Source organism: Balaenoptera acutorostrata, chromosome 1 (genome assembly GCF_949987535.1).
Source record: "Balaenoptera acutorostrata chromosome 1, mBalAcu1.1, whole genome shotgun sequence".
Lineage (NCBI taxonomy): Eukaryota > Metazoa > Chordata > Mammalia > Artiodactyla > Balaenopteridae > Balaenoptera > Balaenoptera acutorostrata.
This window is the reverse complement of record NC_080064.1, coordinates 35,093,028-35,107,605: the sequence shown is the minus strand read 5'-3', so window position 1 is coordinate 35,107,605 and position 14,578 is coordinate 35,093,028. Positions and strand designations below refer to the sequence as shown.

The window sequence follows — 14,578 nt, the reverse complement described above, 5'->3', positions numbered from 1 at the left end:
GTGAAATAAGAGAATTAATTTTTGGTAACAATTTTTTTGAGTTGGTCACTTCTCAAACAAAATTGAATCACCAACAGAATAAAAAATCATATAAAAAGTATAAAACTTTAAAATAGACTGATGTAACCAATGACGTGAAGAAGTTTCTTGGATTAATAATTTTGATGGGACAAAAAAGAAAGTCACACTGGAAAAAATATTGGTCGACTGATCCCTTACTTGAAATACCAAAGATTATGACGAGAAGAAGGTTTGAACAAAGATTATGACAAGAAGAAGGTTTGAACAAATAATGACATTTTTTCACTTTAAAGATAACTTGGAAACTCCACTTCCTGTAGACAGAATTTCAAAAGCTAAGCCTCTTTTGGATTATTTTCTACCAAAATTTCAATCAATCTACATACCCAAACAAGAGCTATCACTTGAGGAGGCAATGATAAAGTGGAGAGGACGACTCAGATTCAAAACCTATAATTCCGGAAAACTTAAAAAATATGGAATTTTGGTCAGGATGGTTAGAGAAAGTGAAACTGGATACATATGCAACCTTGAGATTTACATGGTTGAAGGAAAGAAACTGCAAGAAACAATATTATTGGTCCTACAACCTTATCTTGGTTCATGGCACCATATTTACCGAGACAATTATTACAACTGTGTGTCCACATCTGAAATATTGCTGAAAAATAAAACCAGAGTTTGTGGGACTATAAGAGAGAATCATGGTCTACCAAACCAATTAAAGTTGAAATCTAAAAATCTACAGAGGGGAGAAATGACATTCTTACAGAAGGGAGAAATGATTCTTCTTATATGGAAAGACAAGAGGCTAGTCTGCATGGTGGCAACTATTCATGACGCATCCATAGCACCTACAGGAAAGGAAGACAGGAGGACTGGCCATCAGAAAACTAAGCCCACTTGTATACTGGAGTATAATGAATATGTGAAAGGAGTTAATCGATCCAATCAATATCTGGCAAACCTCAAAATCCTCTGGAAAACTCGAAAATGGTATAAGAAAGTGGGTTTCTATTTGAGTAATTGCAGTTTATTCAATGTATTTAAAATTTATTGTAGCCTTAAGGCACAGAATAAAATGACTAACAAGCAATTTTTGTTAGCCGTAGCTAGAGAATGGTCAGTAGGGTAACTGACCATTCTGGTGAATGTAGTGGTAGTCCCACCCTGGTCCCTCTTGTGGCATTTCTAAAAGCTCCCTCTGCAAAGATCCACCTTGTCAACTGTCAGATAAATAAAAGAACATATTCTAGAGGAAATGTCCCACAGGACTAAAAAAAAAAAAATGCTGGCAGAAAGTGTAGAGTCTGCTTTTCCAGGGGAAAGCGCAGCGAAACACAGTGTATTTGTAACAGATCTTCTGTTCCCCTGCACAGAGGTGCCTACTATACCACCTATCACACTCTAACAAAATATTAGAATCCTTTAGTAAGACATGTACAAAGTTTCAAATAAATACATTAAGTGCAAAAAAAGTTGTTGATATTTACTCAAATGTGGGTGTTTCAATATTCACTTACATAACAAATCACCGGCCACAAGCATCAGTATCTGAAAAATTCCCCAGTCAATAATGTGTTAATATTGTTAAGATGTTATTACTACCCAAAGTGATCTACAGATTCAGTGCAATCTTTGCAGAAATTAAAAAAAAAACAAACCCATCCTAAAATTCATATGGAATCTCAAGGGATGACAAATAGCTAAAACTACCTTGAAAAAGAACAAAGCTGATGGATTCCCACTTCCTGATTTTAAAACTTACCACAAAGCTACAGCAGTCACAACTGTGTTACTGGCATAAAGACAGACATATAGACAAAAGGAATAGAACACAGAGACCAGAAAGAGACTTTTGCTTATATGATCAAGTGATTTTTGACAAGTGTGCCAACACCATTCAATGGGAAAAGGACAGTCTTTTCAACAAATGATGCTGGAATAACTGGATATTCACATGCCAAAGAATGAAGTTGGACCCTTATCTAACAGCATATATATAAAGTAACTCAAATTTATCAAAGACTTAAATCTAAGACCCAAAACTCTAAAACTCATAGAAGAAAACATAGGAGAAAAATTTCGTAACATTTTCTTAAATATGACAGTGATTTCTTAGATATGACATCAAAGGCACAGGCAACAAAAGAAGAAATAGACAAACTGGACTTCATGAAAACAATTTTTTTGTGCATCAAAGGATACTTTATAATAAATAAATAAATAACAAGTAAAAATAAATATTAAAAAAGGATACTTTAACAGAGTGAAAGGCTATCTGCGGAATGGGAAAAATATTTGTAAGTTATATATCTGATAAGGGATTAATACAAGTAGAACATATAGAGAATTCTTAAAACTCACCAACATAAAAACAAACAATATGATTTAAAAAATGGGCAAAGGACATGAATAGATACTTCTCAAATGAAGACATATGAATGGTCAATAAGCACATAAAAAAATGCTCAACATCATTAATTATTAGGGAAATGCAAACCAAGACCACAGTGAGATATCACATCACACCTATTAGGATAGCTATCATCAAATAAAATATAAAATAACAAGTGTTGATGAGGATGTGGCAAAATTGGAACACTTGTGCACTGTTGGTGGGAATGTAAAATGGTGCAGTCATTGTGGAAAATGGTATGGTGGTTCCTCACAAAATTAAACAGAATTATCATATAATCCAGCAATTCCACATCTAGGTATATACCCAAAAGCAGCAGTCCACAACCTTTTTGGCACCAGGGACCGGTTGCGTGGAGGACAATTTTTCCACAGACGGGGGTCAGGGGGGATGGTTTAGGTGGTAATGTGAGCGATGGAGAGAGATGGGGAGCGGCAGATGAAGCTTTGTTCACTCGCCCACCACTCACCTCCTGCTATTCGGTCTGGTTCCTAACAGACTGAGGACTGGTACTAGTCTGCAGCCCAGGGGTGGAGACCCCTGCCCAAAAGGATTGAAAACAGGGACGTGAACAGATACTTGTATACTCATGTTCATAGTAGCATTATTCACAGTAGCTGAAACACGAAAGCAACCCAAGTATCCAAAGATAAATGAATAGATAAATAAAATATGATATATGCACACAATGGAATATTATCCACCCTTGAAAAGGAAGGGGATTCTGATATATGCTACAACATAGATGAAATTTGAAGACATTATGCTAACTGAAATAAGAAAGTCACAAAAGGACAAATAGTGTATGATTCCACTTATATGAGGTATTTAGAGTAGTCAACATCATAGAGAAAGAAAGTAGAATGGTGGCTGCCTAGGCCGTGAGGGAAGGGCAGAATAAGGAGGTACTGTTTAATGGGTATAGAGTTTCAGATTTGCAAGATGAAGTGAGTTCTAGAGGTAGATGGTGGTGATGGTTGAATAACAATATGAATGTGCTTAATATCACTAAACTGGATGCTTAAAAATCGTTAACATGGTAAATTATCTGTTATGTGTATTTTATTACAGTAAAAAAAATTGAAAAAAAAATTAAGTAAAACAAAGACATTTGCAGACAAACAAAACCAGAGAGTTTATCACTAGCAGATCTGCACTAGAAGAAATGTTAATCATGTTCTTCAGGCTGAAGAAGTATGGTACCAGATGGAAATGTGGATCTGGACAAAGTAATGATGAGCTCTAGAAATGGCCAATCAGCATACGAAAAGACACTCAATATCATTAGTCATTCAGGAAATGCAAATCAAAACTATACTGAGGTTACAGGCTCTTTCTTGGGGCTAATGGTGGACTCTGGGAGGGCTCATGCAAAGGAATACTTCCCAGAACTTGGGCTGCCAGTGTCCTTGTCCCTGAGGTGAGCCACAGCCACCCTCCACCTCTGCAGAAGACCCTCCAACACTAGCAGCTGTGTGGCTAACAGGGTCTTGGTGCTCTGGCCGGCTGTCAGGCCTGAGCCTCTGAGTTGGGAGAGCGGAGGTAAGGACACTGGACCACCAGAGACCTCCTGGTCCCATGTAATACCAGTTGGTGAGAGATCTCCCAGAGATGTCAGTCTCAACGCTAAGACCCAGCTCCACTCAACGACCAGCAAGCTCCAGTGCTGGACACCCCATGCCAAACAACTAGCAAGACAGGAAAACAACCCCACCCATTAGCAGAGAGGCTGCCTAAAATCATAATAAGGTCACAGACACCACAAAACACACCACCGGACATGGTTCTGCCCACCAGAAAGACAAGATCCAGCCTCATCCACCAGAACACAGGCACCAGTGCCCTCCACCAGGAAGCCTACACAACCCATGGAACCAACCTTACCCACTGAGGGCACCACCAAAAACAATGGGAACTATGAACCTGCAGCCTGCAAAAAGAAGACCCCAAACACAGTAAGTTAAGCAAAATGAGAAGACAGAGAAATACGCAGCAGATGAAGGAGCGAGGTAAAAACCCACCAGACCAAAAAAACGAAGAGGAAATAGGCAGTCTACCTGAAAAAAGAATTCAGAGTAATGATAGTAAAGATGATCCAAAATCTTGGAAATAGATGGAGAAAATACAAGAAACGTTTAATAAGGACCTAGAAGAACTAAAGAGCAAACAATGATGAACAACACAATAAATGAAATTAAAAACTCTCTAGAAGGAATCAATAGCAGAATAACTGAGGCAGAAGAACGGATAAGTGACTTGGAAGATAATATAGTGGAAATAACTACTGCAGAGCAGAATAAATGAAAAGGAATGAAAAGAATTGAGGACAGTCTCAGAGACCTCTGGGACAACATTAAATGCACCAACATTCGAATTATAGGGGTCCCAAAGGAGGAAGAGAAAAAGAAAAGGACTGAGAAAATATTTGAAGAGATTATAGTTGAAAACTTCGTTAATTTGGGAAAGGGTCAATCAAGTCCAGGAAGCGCAGAGAGTCCCATACAGTATAAATCCAAGGAGAAACATGCCAAGACACAAATTAATCAAACTATCAGAAATTAAATACAAAGAAAAAATATTGAAAGCAGCAAGGGAAAAGCAACATATAACATACAAGGGAATCCCCATAAGGTTAACAGCTGATCTTTCAGCAGAAACTCTGCAAGCCAGAAGGCAGTGGCAGGACACATTTAAAGTGATGAAAGGGAAAAACCTATAACCAAGATTACTCTACCCAGCAAGGATCTCACTCAGATTCGAAGGGGAAATTAAAAACTTTACAGACAAGCAAAAGCTAAGAGAATTCAGCACCACCAAACCAGCTTTATAACAAATGCTAAAGGAACATCTCTAGGCAGGAAACACAAGAGAAGGAAAATACCTACAATAACAAACCCAAAACAATTAACAAAATGGTAATAGGAACATACATATTGATAATCACCTTAAATGTAAATGGATTAAATGCTCCAACCAAAAGACATAGACTGCCTGAATGGATACAAAAACAAGACCCGTATATCTGCTGTCTACAAGAGACCGACTTCAGACCTAGGGACACATGCAGACTGAAAGTGAGGGGATGGGAAAAGATATTCCATGCAAATGGAAATCAAGAGAAAGCTGCAGTAGCAACTTTCAAGTCAGCCAAAACAGACTTTAAAATAAAGACTATCACAAGAGACAAAGAAGGACACTACATAATGATCAAGGGCTCAATCCAAGAAGAAGATATAACAATTGTAAATATTTATGCACCCAACATAGGAGCTCCTCAGTACATAAGGCAAATGCTAACAGCCATAAAAGGGGAAAATGAAAGTAACACAGTAATAATAGGGGACTTTAACACCCCACTTTCACCAATGGACAGATTAACCAAAATGAAAATAGATAAGGAAACACAAGCTTTAAATGACACATTAAACAAGATGGATTTAATTGATATTTACAGGACATTCCATCCAAAAACAACAGAATACACTTTCTTCTCAAGTGCTCATGGAACATTCTCCAGGATGGATCGTATCTTGGGACACAAGTCAAGCCTTGGTAAATTTAAGGAAACTGAAATCGTATCAAGTATCTTTTCCGACCACAACGTTATGAGACTAGATATCAATTACAGGGAAAAAAGTGTAAAAAATACAAACACATGGAGGCTAAACAATACGCTACTAAATAACCAAGAGATCACTGAAGAAATCAAAGAGGAAATCAAAAAATACCTAGAAACAAATGACAGTGAAAACACAATGACCCAAAACCTATGGGATGCAGCAAAAGCAGTTCTAAGAGGGAAGTTTATAGCAATACAATCCTACCTCAAGAAACAAGAAAATCTCAAATAAATAATATAACCTTACACCTAAAGCAATTAGAAAAAGAACAAAAAACCCCCAAAGTTAGCAGAAGGAAAGAAATCATAAAGATCAGATCAGAAATAAATGAAAAGAAAATGAGGTAAACAATAGCAAAGATCAATAAAGCTAAAAGCTGGTTCTTTGAGAAGATAAACAAAATTGATAAACCATTAGCCAGACTAATCAAGAAAGAAAGTGCGAAGGCTCAAATCCATAGAATTAGAAATGAAAAAGGAGAAGTAACAACTGACACTACAGAAATACAAAGGATCATGAGTGATTACTACAAGCAACTATATGCCAATAAAATGACAATCTGGAAGAAATGTACAAATTCTTAGAAAAGCACAACCTTCCAAGAGTGAACCAGGAAGAAATAGAAAATATAAACAGACCAATCACAAGCACCGAAATTGAAACTGTAATTAAAAATATTCCAACAAACAAAAGCCCAGGACCAGATGGCTTCACAGGTGAATTCTATCAAACATTTACAGAAGAGCTAACACCCATCCTTCTCGAAATCTTCCAAAATATAGCAGAGGGAGGAACACTCCCAAACTCATTCTACGAGGCCACCATCACCCTGATGCCAAAACCAGACAAAGATGTCACAAAGAAAGAAAACTACAGGCCTATATCACTGATGAACATAGATGCAAAAATCCTCAACAAAATACCAGCAAACAGAATCCAACAGCACATTAAAAGGTTCATACACCATGATCAAGTGGGGTTTATCCCAGCAATGCAAGGATTCTTCAATATACACAAATTAATCAATGTGATACACCATATTAACAAACTGAAGGATAAAAACCATATGATCATCTCAATAGATGCAGAAAAAGGTTTCAACAAAATTCAACACCCATTTATGATAAAAACCCTGCAGAAAGCAGGCATAGAGGGAACTTACCTCAACATAATAAAGGTCATATATGACAAACCCACAGCCAACATCGTTCTCAATGGTGAAAAACTGAAACCATTTCCACTAAGATCAGGAACAAGACAGGTTGCCCACTCTCACCACTATTATTCAACATAGTTTTGGAATTTTTAGCCACAGCAATCAGAGAAGAAAAAGAAATAAAAGAAATCCAAATTGGAAAAGAAGAAGTAAAACTGTCACTGTTTGCAGATGACATGATAATATAAAGAATCCTAAAGATGCTACCGGAAAACTACTAGAGCTAATCAATGAATTTGGTAAAGTAGCAGGATACAAAATTAATGCACAGAAATCTCTTGCATTTGTATACACTAATGATGAAAAATCTGAAAGTGAAATTAAGAAAACACTCCCATTTACCACTGCAACAAAAAGAATAAAATACCTAGGAATAAACCTACCTAAGGAGACAAAAGACCTGTATGCAGAAAACTGTAAGACACTGATGAAAGAAATTAAAGATGATACAAACAGATGGAGAGATATACCATGTTCTTGGATTGGAAGAATCAACATTGTGAAAATGACTATACTACCCAAAGCAATCTACAGATTCAATGCAATCCCTATTAAACTATCAATGGCATTAATCACAGAACTAGAACAAAAAATTTCACAATTTGTATGGAAACACAAAAGACCCCCGAATAGCCAAAGCAATCTTGAGAAAGAAAAATGGAGCTGGAGGAATCAGGCTTCCTGACTTCAGACTATACTACAAAGCTACAGCAATCAAGACAGTATGGTACTGGCACAAAAACAGAAATAAAAACAGAAATATAGATCAGTGGAACGGGATACAAACATATGGTCACCTTATTTTTGATAAAGGAGGCAAGAATATACAATGGAGAAAAGACAGTCTCTTCAATAAGTAGTGCTGGGAAAACTGGACAGCTACATATAAAAGAATGAAATTAGAATACTCCCTAACAACATACACAAAAATAAACTCAGAATGGATTAAAGACCTAAATGTAAGGCCAGACACTATAAAACTCTTAGAGGACCACATAGGAAGAACACTCCATGACATAAATCACAGCAAGATCCTTTTTGACCCACCTCCTGGAAAAATGGAAATAAAAACAAAAATAAACAAATGGGACCTAATGAAACTTCAAAGTTTTGCACAGTAAAGGAAACCATAAACAAGAGGAAAAGACAACCCTCAGAATGAGGGAAAACATTTGCAAATGAAGCAACTGACAAAGGATTAATCTACGAAATATACAAGCAGCTCATGCAGGTCAATATCAAAAAAAACAAACAACCCAATCCAAAAATGGGCAGAAGACCTAAATAGACATTTCTCCAAAGAAGATATACCCATTGCCAACAAACACATAAAAGGATGCTCAACATCACCAATCATTTGAGAAATGCAAATCAAAACTATAATGAGGTATCACCTTACACCAGTCAGAATGGCCATCATCAAAAAATCTACAAACAAGAAATGCTCGAGAAGGTGTGGAGAAAAGGGAACCCTCCCACACTGTTGGATGTAAGTGGGTACAACCCCTATGGAGAATAGTATGGAGGTTCCTTAAAAAACTAAAAATAGAACTACCATACGACCCAGCAATCCCACTACTGGGCATATATGCTGAGAAATCCATAATTCAAAAAGAGGCATGTACCACAATGTTCATTGCAGCTCTATTTACAATAGCCAGGACATGGAAGCAACCTAAGTGTCCATTGATAGATGAATGGATAAAGAAGATGTGGCACATATACACAATGAAATATTACTCAGCCATAAAAAGACATGAAATTGAGTTATTTGTAGTGAGGTGGGTGGACCTAGAGTCTGTCATACAGAGTGAAGTAAGTCAGAAAGAGAAAAACAAATACCGTATGCTAACACATATATATGGAATCCAAAAAAAAAATGGTTCTGAAGAACCTAGGGGCAGGACAGGAATAAAGACGCAGATGTAGAGAATGGACTAGAGGACACGGGGAGGGGGAAGTGTAAGCTGGGATGAAGTGAGAGAGTGGCATGGATTTATATATACTACCATATGTAAAATAGATAGCTAGTGGGAAGCAGCCCCATGGCACAGGGAGATTAGCTTGGTGCTTTGTGACCACCTAGAGGGGAGGGATAGGGAGAGTGGGAGGGAGACGCAAGAGGGAGGGGATATAGGGATATAACTATATGTATAGCTGATTCACTTTGTTATACAGCAGAAACTAACACAATGTAAAGCAATTATATTCCAATGAAGTTGTTAAAAAAGAAAAATCTATACTGAGATACTACTTTATTATACCCACTAGGATAGCTATAATAAAAAAATGAAAAAATATAACAAATCCTGCTAAGGATGTGGAGAAATTGGAACACTCATACACTGCTGATGGGAATGTTAAATGGTGGAGGTGCTTTGGAGAATAGTCTGGCAGTTCTACAAGAAGTTGAACATAGAACTTACATATGACCCAGCAATTCCACTCCTATGTACATACCCAAGGAAAATGAAAACGTGTTCACACAAAAATTTGTACATGATTGTTCATAGCAGCATTATTCATTACAAAGTGGAAGACAGTCTGGCAGTTTCTTATAAAATTAAACATGTACTTGCTCTGTGATTCAGTAATTCCACTACTAGGTATTTATCCAAGAGGGAAAAAAAAACATACTGGAATGTGAATACTAGTAGCAGCTTTATTCATAATAGCTGAAAACAATCTGATTATCTATTAACCAGTGGATAGATAAACAATGTATGGTATATCCATATATACAGGAATATTTCTCAGCCATTTAAAAATGAACTACTGATATAGACAACAACATGGATAAATCTCAGAAGTATTATTATAAGTGAAAGAAGCCAAATAGAAAAGAGTATATACCAGATGATTCTATTTATTTGAAATTCTAGAAATGGATGGTCATAGAAAGTGGCAGAGTGGGAGGCATTGATAGCAAAAGGGGAGGGAAAATTTTAGGCTAATGAATGTTTTCTTTCTTGATTGCAGTGGTTGTGGTTATACAGATGTATGCATTTGTCAAAGCTCATTGAACTCAACTCTTAAAATATGTATGTTTATATTGTATTAAATATTTCAATAAAGTTAATTTTATAAAAGAAATATAAATATTGATGTTAAATAAAATATAAACACTTGAAAAATGTTCAAAATCACTATAAATAGATGATTGAAAATGAAAACTACACTGAGATACTCATTCTCACCTATCATTTAGTAAAAATACAAAAGTTTGACAATATATTCAGTTAGTGAAATTTTAGGAAACTAGCTTTCTCATACATTGCTGATGGAAGAGGAAAATGATGCAATTTCCACTGAGTAGTATCTGGCAATATCGACCAAAATTACAGATCTAGCTACCCCCTAACCTCTCAATCCCATTTCTGTGACTCTAACATGTAGAAACACTTGCAATAATATGCAAAAGACTGGAAACAACCCAAGTGTCCATCAACAGGAGACTGGTTAAATAAATTATAGTACATCCACACAATAGAATGCTAGTTGCTCTAAAGAATCAGGAAGATCTCTTTGTATGATATAGAAGGATCTCCAGGAGCATTTTAGTTAAAAAGAAAGGAAGGAAGGTTGGAAGGAAGGAAGAAAGGGAGGAAGGAAGGAAGAAAGGAAGGGAGGGAGGGACGGAGGAAGGAAGGAAGGGAGGGAAAGAAGGAAGGAAGGGCAGGAAGGGAGGGGGGGAAGAAGGAAGGAAGAAAGGAAGGAAGGAAGGGAGGGAAAGAAGGAAGGAAGGGCGGGCAGGAAGGGAGGAGGGGAAGAAGGAAGGGAGGAATGGAGGGAAAGAAGGAAAGGAGGAAGGAAGGAAGGGAGGGAGGGGAAGAAGGAAGGGAGGGAAAGAAGGAAAGAAGGAAGGAAGGAAGGGAGGGAGGGAGGGAGGGAAAGGAAGGGAAGGGAAGAGAAACTAAGAAAGGAGGAAATCTGAATAAACGTTCAAAATGCTTCTATCGTAATAAAGAAATACTGGAAGGATAAATAAGAAACTAATAAAAATAGTTACTAATAAGTCAACTTCTGTAAATTAGAGCACCACCACTGGGTGCTCTGGGAAAAATTTTGGTAAAAGTTACTGAAGTCTTGCCTGGAAATTCCTTCTTTCCCTCCTTCCTTCTTTTCTTTCTTCCCTCCACTCCCTCCTTCCTTCCTTCTTTCCTTCCTGCCTTCTCTCCTTCCCACCCTCCCTTCCTCCCTTCCTTCCTACAAAATGCATTATTTATCTACAAGAGAGTTCTGGAAGACAAGAAGGATATAGGCTCCTTGGGCGGGGAAACAATAAATCCGGTGGCTATAGTTTCCTTGCTACCGAGGAGGTTGGGGGTATAGGGCCCAGGGAGTTACAGTAAAAACAAGCTCTGGTGAAGGAGATCCCTCAGCAACAGGAATGTCACTCATCTTAGGTGTGTGAGAGGAAAGGCAAAGCAGTCTAGCTCCTTGAGCTGAATATCTGAAATCGCCCTCTCTACAACACACTGGCTCTTGCTTCCATCTGCCTTGTGTTTGATCACTTTGCCCACCCCTTCAGAGGCTGATCATTCTGAAAAGATTAGATGCTGTACACACTGGAGCCTAAACCATATTAGTTCCCTATGATATATGGTTCCAACGACCCACTCCCCTGTCACTGGTTGATTCTGTAAGGTAACTTCATTTTGATGATTAAAAATGCCCAAGTTGGTTGTATCTTTGTAAGAGTCTTTTTTTTCTTTAACGAAACCCATTATATTTTTCATATTAATTGTTCCCTGTGGGGAAGAAGTGAACAGAAACATATCCTCTGTACCCCAATTTCTTCCTCATACTCACTGGCAAAGCAATAGAAAAAGGCAGGCAAGAGGAGAATAGCAAATGCTCAGCACCCATTGCTCTGGCGCACTCTTGTAAAATGCAACTTACTTCAAAATTAGAAGTCAGAAAGAACATAATTTTAATACCTCTACTTTCTGTTCAGCACCCACCATTTTTCCAGGAGAGTGGTTTCCAAGTTGCTTATTCTCTTGAGAGTCACAAATTTCTCCTTTAAGCCTTTCAACCTGAAATACAAAAGCATTTTAAATACAAAAGTGAGGGGGGATGCTTTGTTTTAAAAATATATAAGTTATACATGAATACATTCTTTGTGTAAAAAATTTAAACAAAATATAGGTATATAGAGCAACAAGTGATCTTTTCCTTCACATAACTCTGCCCCACAATCTCATTTCCCTTTCCAGAAGTAATCATGTTTGGGATATACCCTTCCTGAACTTTATCTCACATGTATGTGTATGTTTGTGTATATATAAAACATAAACATATGTTTAACATACATTAAACATATTTTACCAGTATTAGATATACAAATTTACAGAAATTTAGACAACTTGAACAGTGTTTATTCATTCTTTCTTATGATTGCATTTAAAAAATTAGGATAAAATATACATAACACAACATTTACCATTTTAACCATTTTTAAGAATTTTTATTTATTTATTTTTGTCTGTGTTGGGTCTTCGTTGCTGCGCACAGGCTTTCTCTAGTTGCCGTGAGTGGGGGCTACTCTTCGTTGCGGTGCATGTGCTTCTCATTGCGGTGGCTTCTTTTGTGGAGCACGGGCTCTAGGCGGGTGGGCTTCAGTAGTTGTGGCATGCGGGCTCAGTAGTTGTGGCTTGCAGGCTCTAGAGCCCAGGCTCAGTAGTTGTGGCCCACAGGCTTAGCTGCTCCGTGGCATGTGGGATCTTCCGGACCAGGGCTCGAACCCATGTCCCCTGCATTGGCAGGCAGATTCTTAACCACTGTGCCACCAGGGAAGCCCCTTAACCATTTTTAAGTATACAGTTGAGTAGCACTAAGCACATTCCCATTACTGTGCAACCATCACCACCATCCATCTCCATAATTCTTTTCATCTTGCAAAACTGAAACTCTACACCCATTAAACAATAACTCCTCATTATGCCCTCCCCCACAGCCCCTAGAAACCACCATTCTACTTTCTGTCTCTATGATTTCTGACTACTCTAGGTACCTCATCTAAGTGGAATTATACACTATTTGTCTTTCTGTGACTTGTTTATTTCAATTAGCATAATGTCTTCAAGTTTCACCCATGTTGTAGCATATTTCTTTTTAAGGTGGAATAATATTCCATTGTATATATATACCATATTTTGTTTATCCATTTATCTGTCAGTGGATGCTTGGGTTGCTTCAACCTTTTGGCTATGAACATGAGTGAACAAATATATGTTCAAGTTCCTGCTTTCAATTCTTTTAGGTATATACCCAGAAGCAGAATTGCTAGATCATATGGTAACTCTATGTTTACTTTTTAAAGGAAGTCCCATACTGTTTTCTACAGTGGCTGTACCATTTTACATTCTTAACAACAATGCACAAAGGGTTCCAATTTCTCCACTTCCTCATCAACATTTGTTAATTTTTACTGTTTTGATAATAGCCATTCTAGTGAATATTTATTCATTCTTGGAACAAAATTTCTTGAGCACTTATTATATGCCAGGCATTGTATTAGACACTAGAGATATTATTGTGAAATGAATATAATTAAAATTGAAGTGACATATAGTATATTTAGAACATGGAAGTACATATTAAAAATCAATAAATTCCTAAGAAGAAATGGTTCAAAAACATAACACAACTACGGGTTTAGTATTAATAATCTCAAACTTTGGTAAACGTGATAAGTATAAACTGTTATCTAAATCTTTATTAAAAAGAAAAGATCCTAAATTGACACAATAGCAGAAACATTACTGTTCAGCATATGTAGTTAAAATGTATAAAATAGAAATACTGATAGAAAGCATCCAGGTCAAAGTACAGCTCTACCTGGGATGCTATAGCCAACAGAATCAGTCTTCACTAATGACCAATAAATGATGTATTGATACATCTAGCTTGTTTAGCTGCTGTTACTATTCTATACACATTTAAATTAACTCTAAGAAAAAATTAAATAACTTACCTCTTCTCCAAGTACCTTTTTTTCTGAGTCAAGTGATCGAACTCGATTTCTTAAAGCCAAAATTTCCTCATCCAGTCTCTGATTATGTTCCTTTGCTTTCCGTAGGTCAACTGAGTCTAAAACAGGGAAAGTGTAGTTGACTCAACTGGATTGAAGTTTTAATTTGGGGGCGTTAACTCTAAAAACTGAGGAAGTGCTGTTTCCTGCTGTTCTTGTCAGTCCTACCATGTCTCTGCATATGTGATTCTCCACAAAGAAGAGCTGCTAGACTCTCAAGTCCAGCCCTAGAATGTTCTACCAACTAATGAAACAGAACAGAATGT

The 14,578-nt window shown here is 37.1% G+C and overlaps 1 protein-coding gene across 4 annotated transcripts in view; it reads right to left on the bottom strand.

The window, feature by feature from the left end:
- CCDC30 (coiled-coil domain containing 30) overlaps positions 1-14,578 on the bottom strand; it is a 160,552-nt gene that overhangs the window by 102,975 nt on the left and 42,999 nt on the right. For 3 of the 4 annotated variants that reach the window (XM_057531494.1, XM_057531500.1, XM_057531511.1), the window contains exons 9-10: positions 14,256-14,371; positions 12,217-12,315 (exon numbers count right to left, since the gene is read on the bottom strand). In XM_057531494.1, the coding sequence (XP_057387477.1) occupies positions 12,217-12,315; positions 14,256-14,371 (215 nt within the window). The remainder of the gene's footprint in view (positions 1-12,216; positions 12,316-14,255; positions 14,372-14,578) is intronic. The other variant, XM_057531508.1, reaches the window with a different exon arrangement.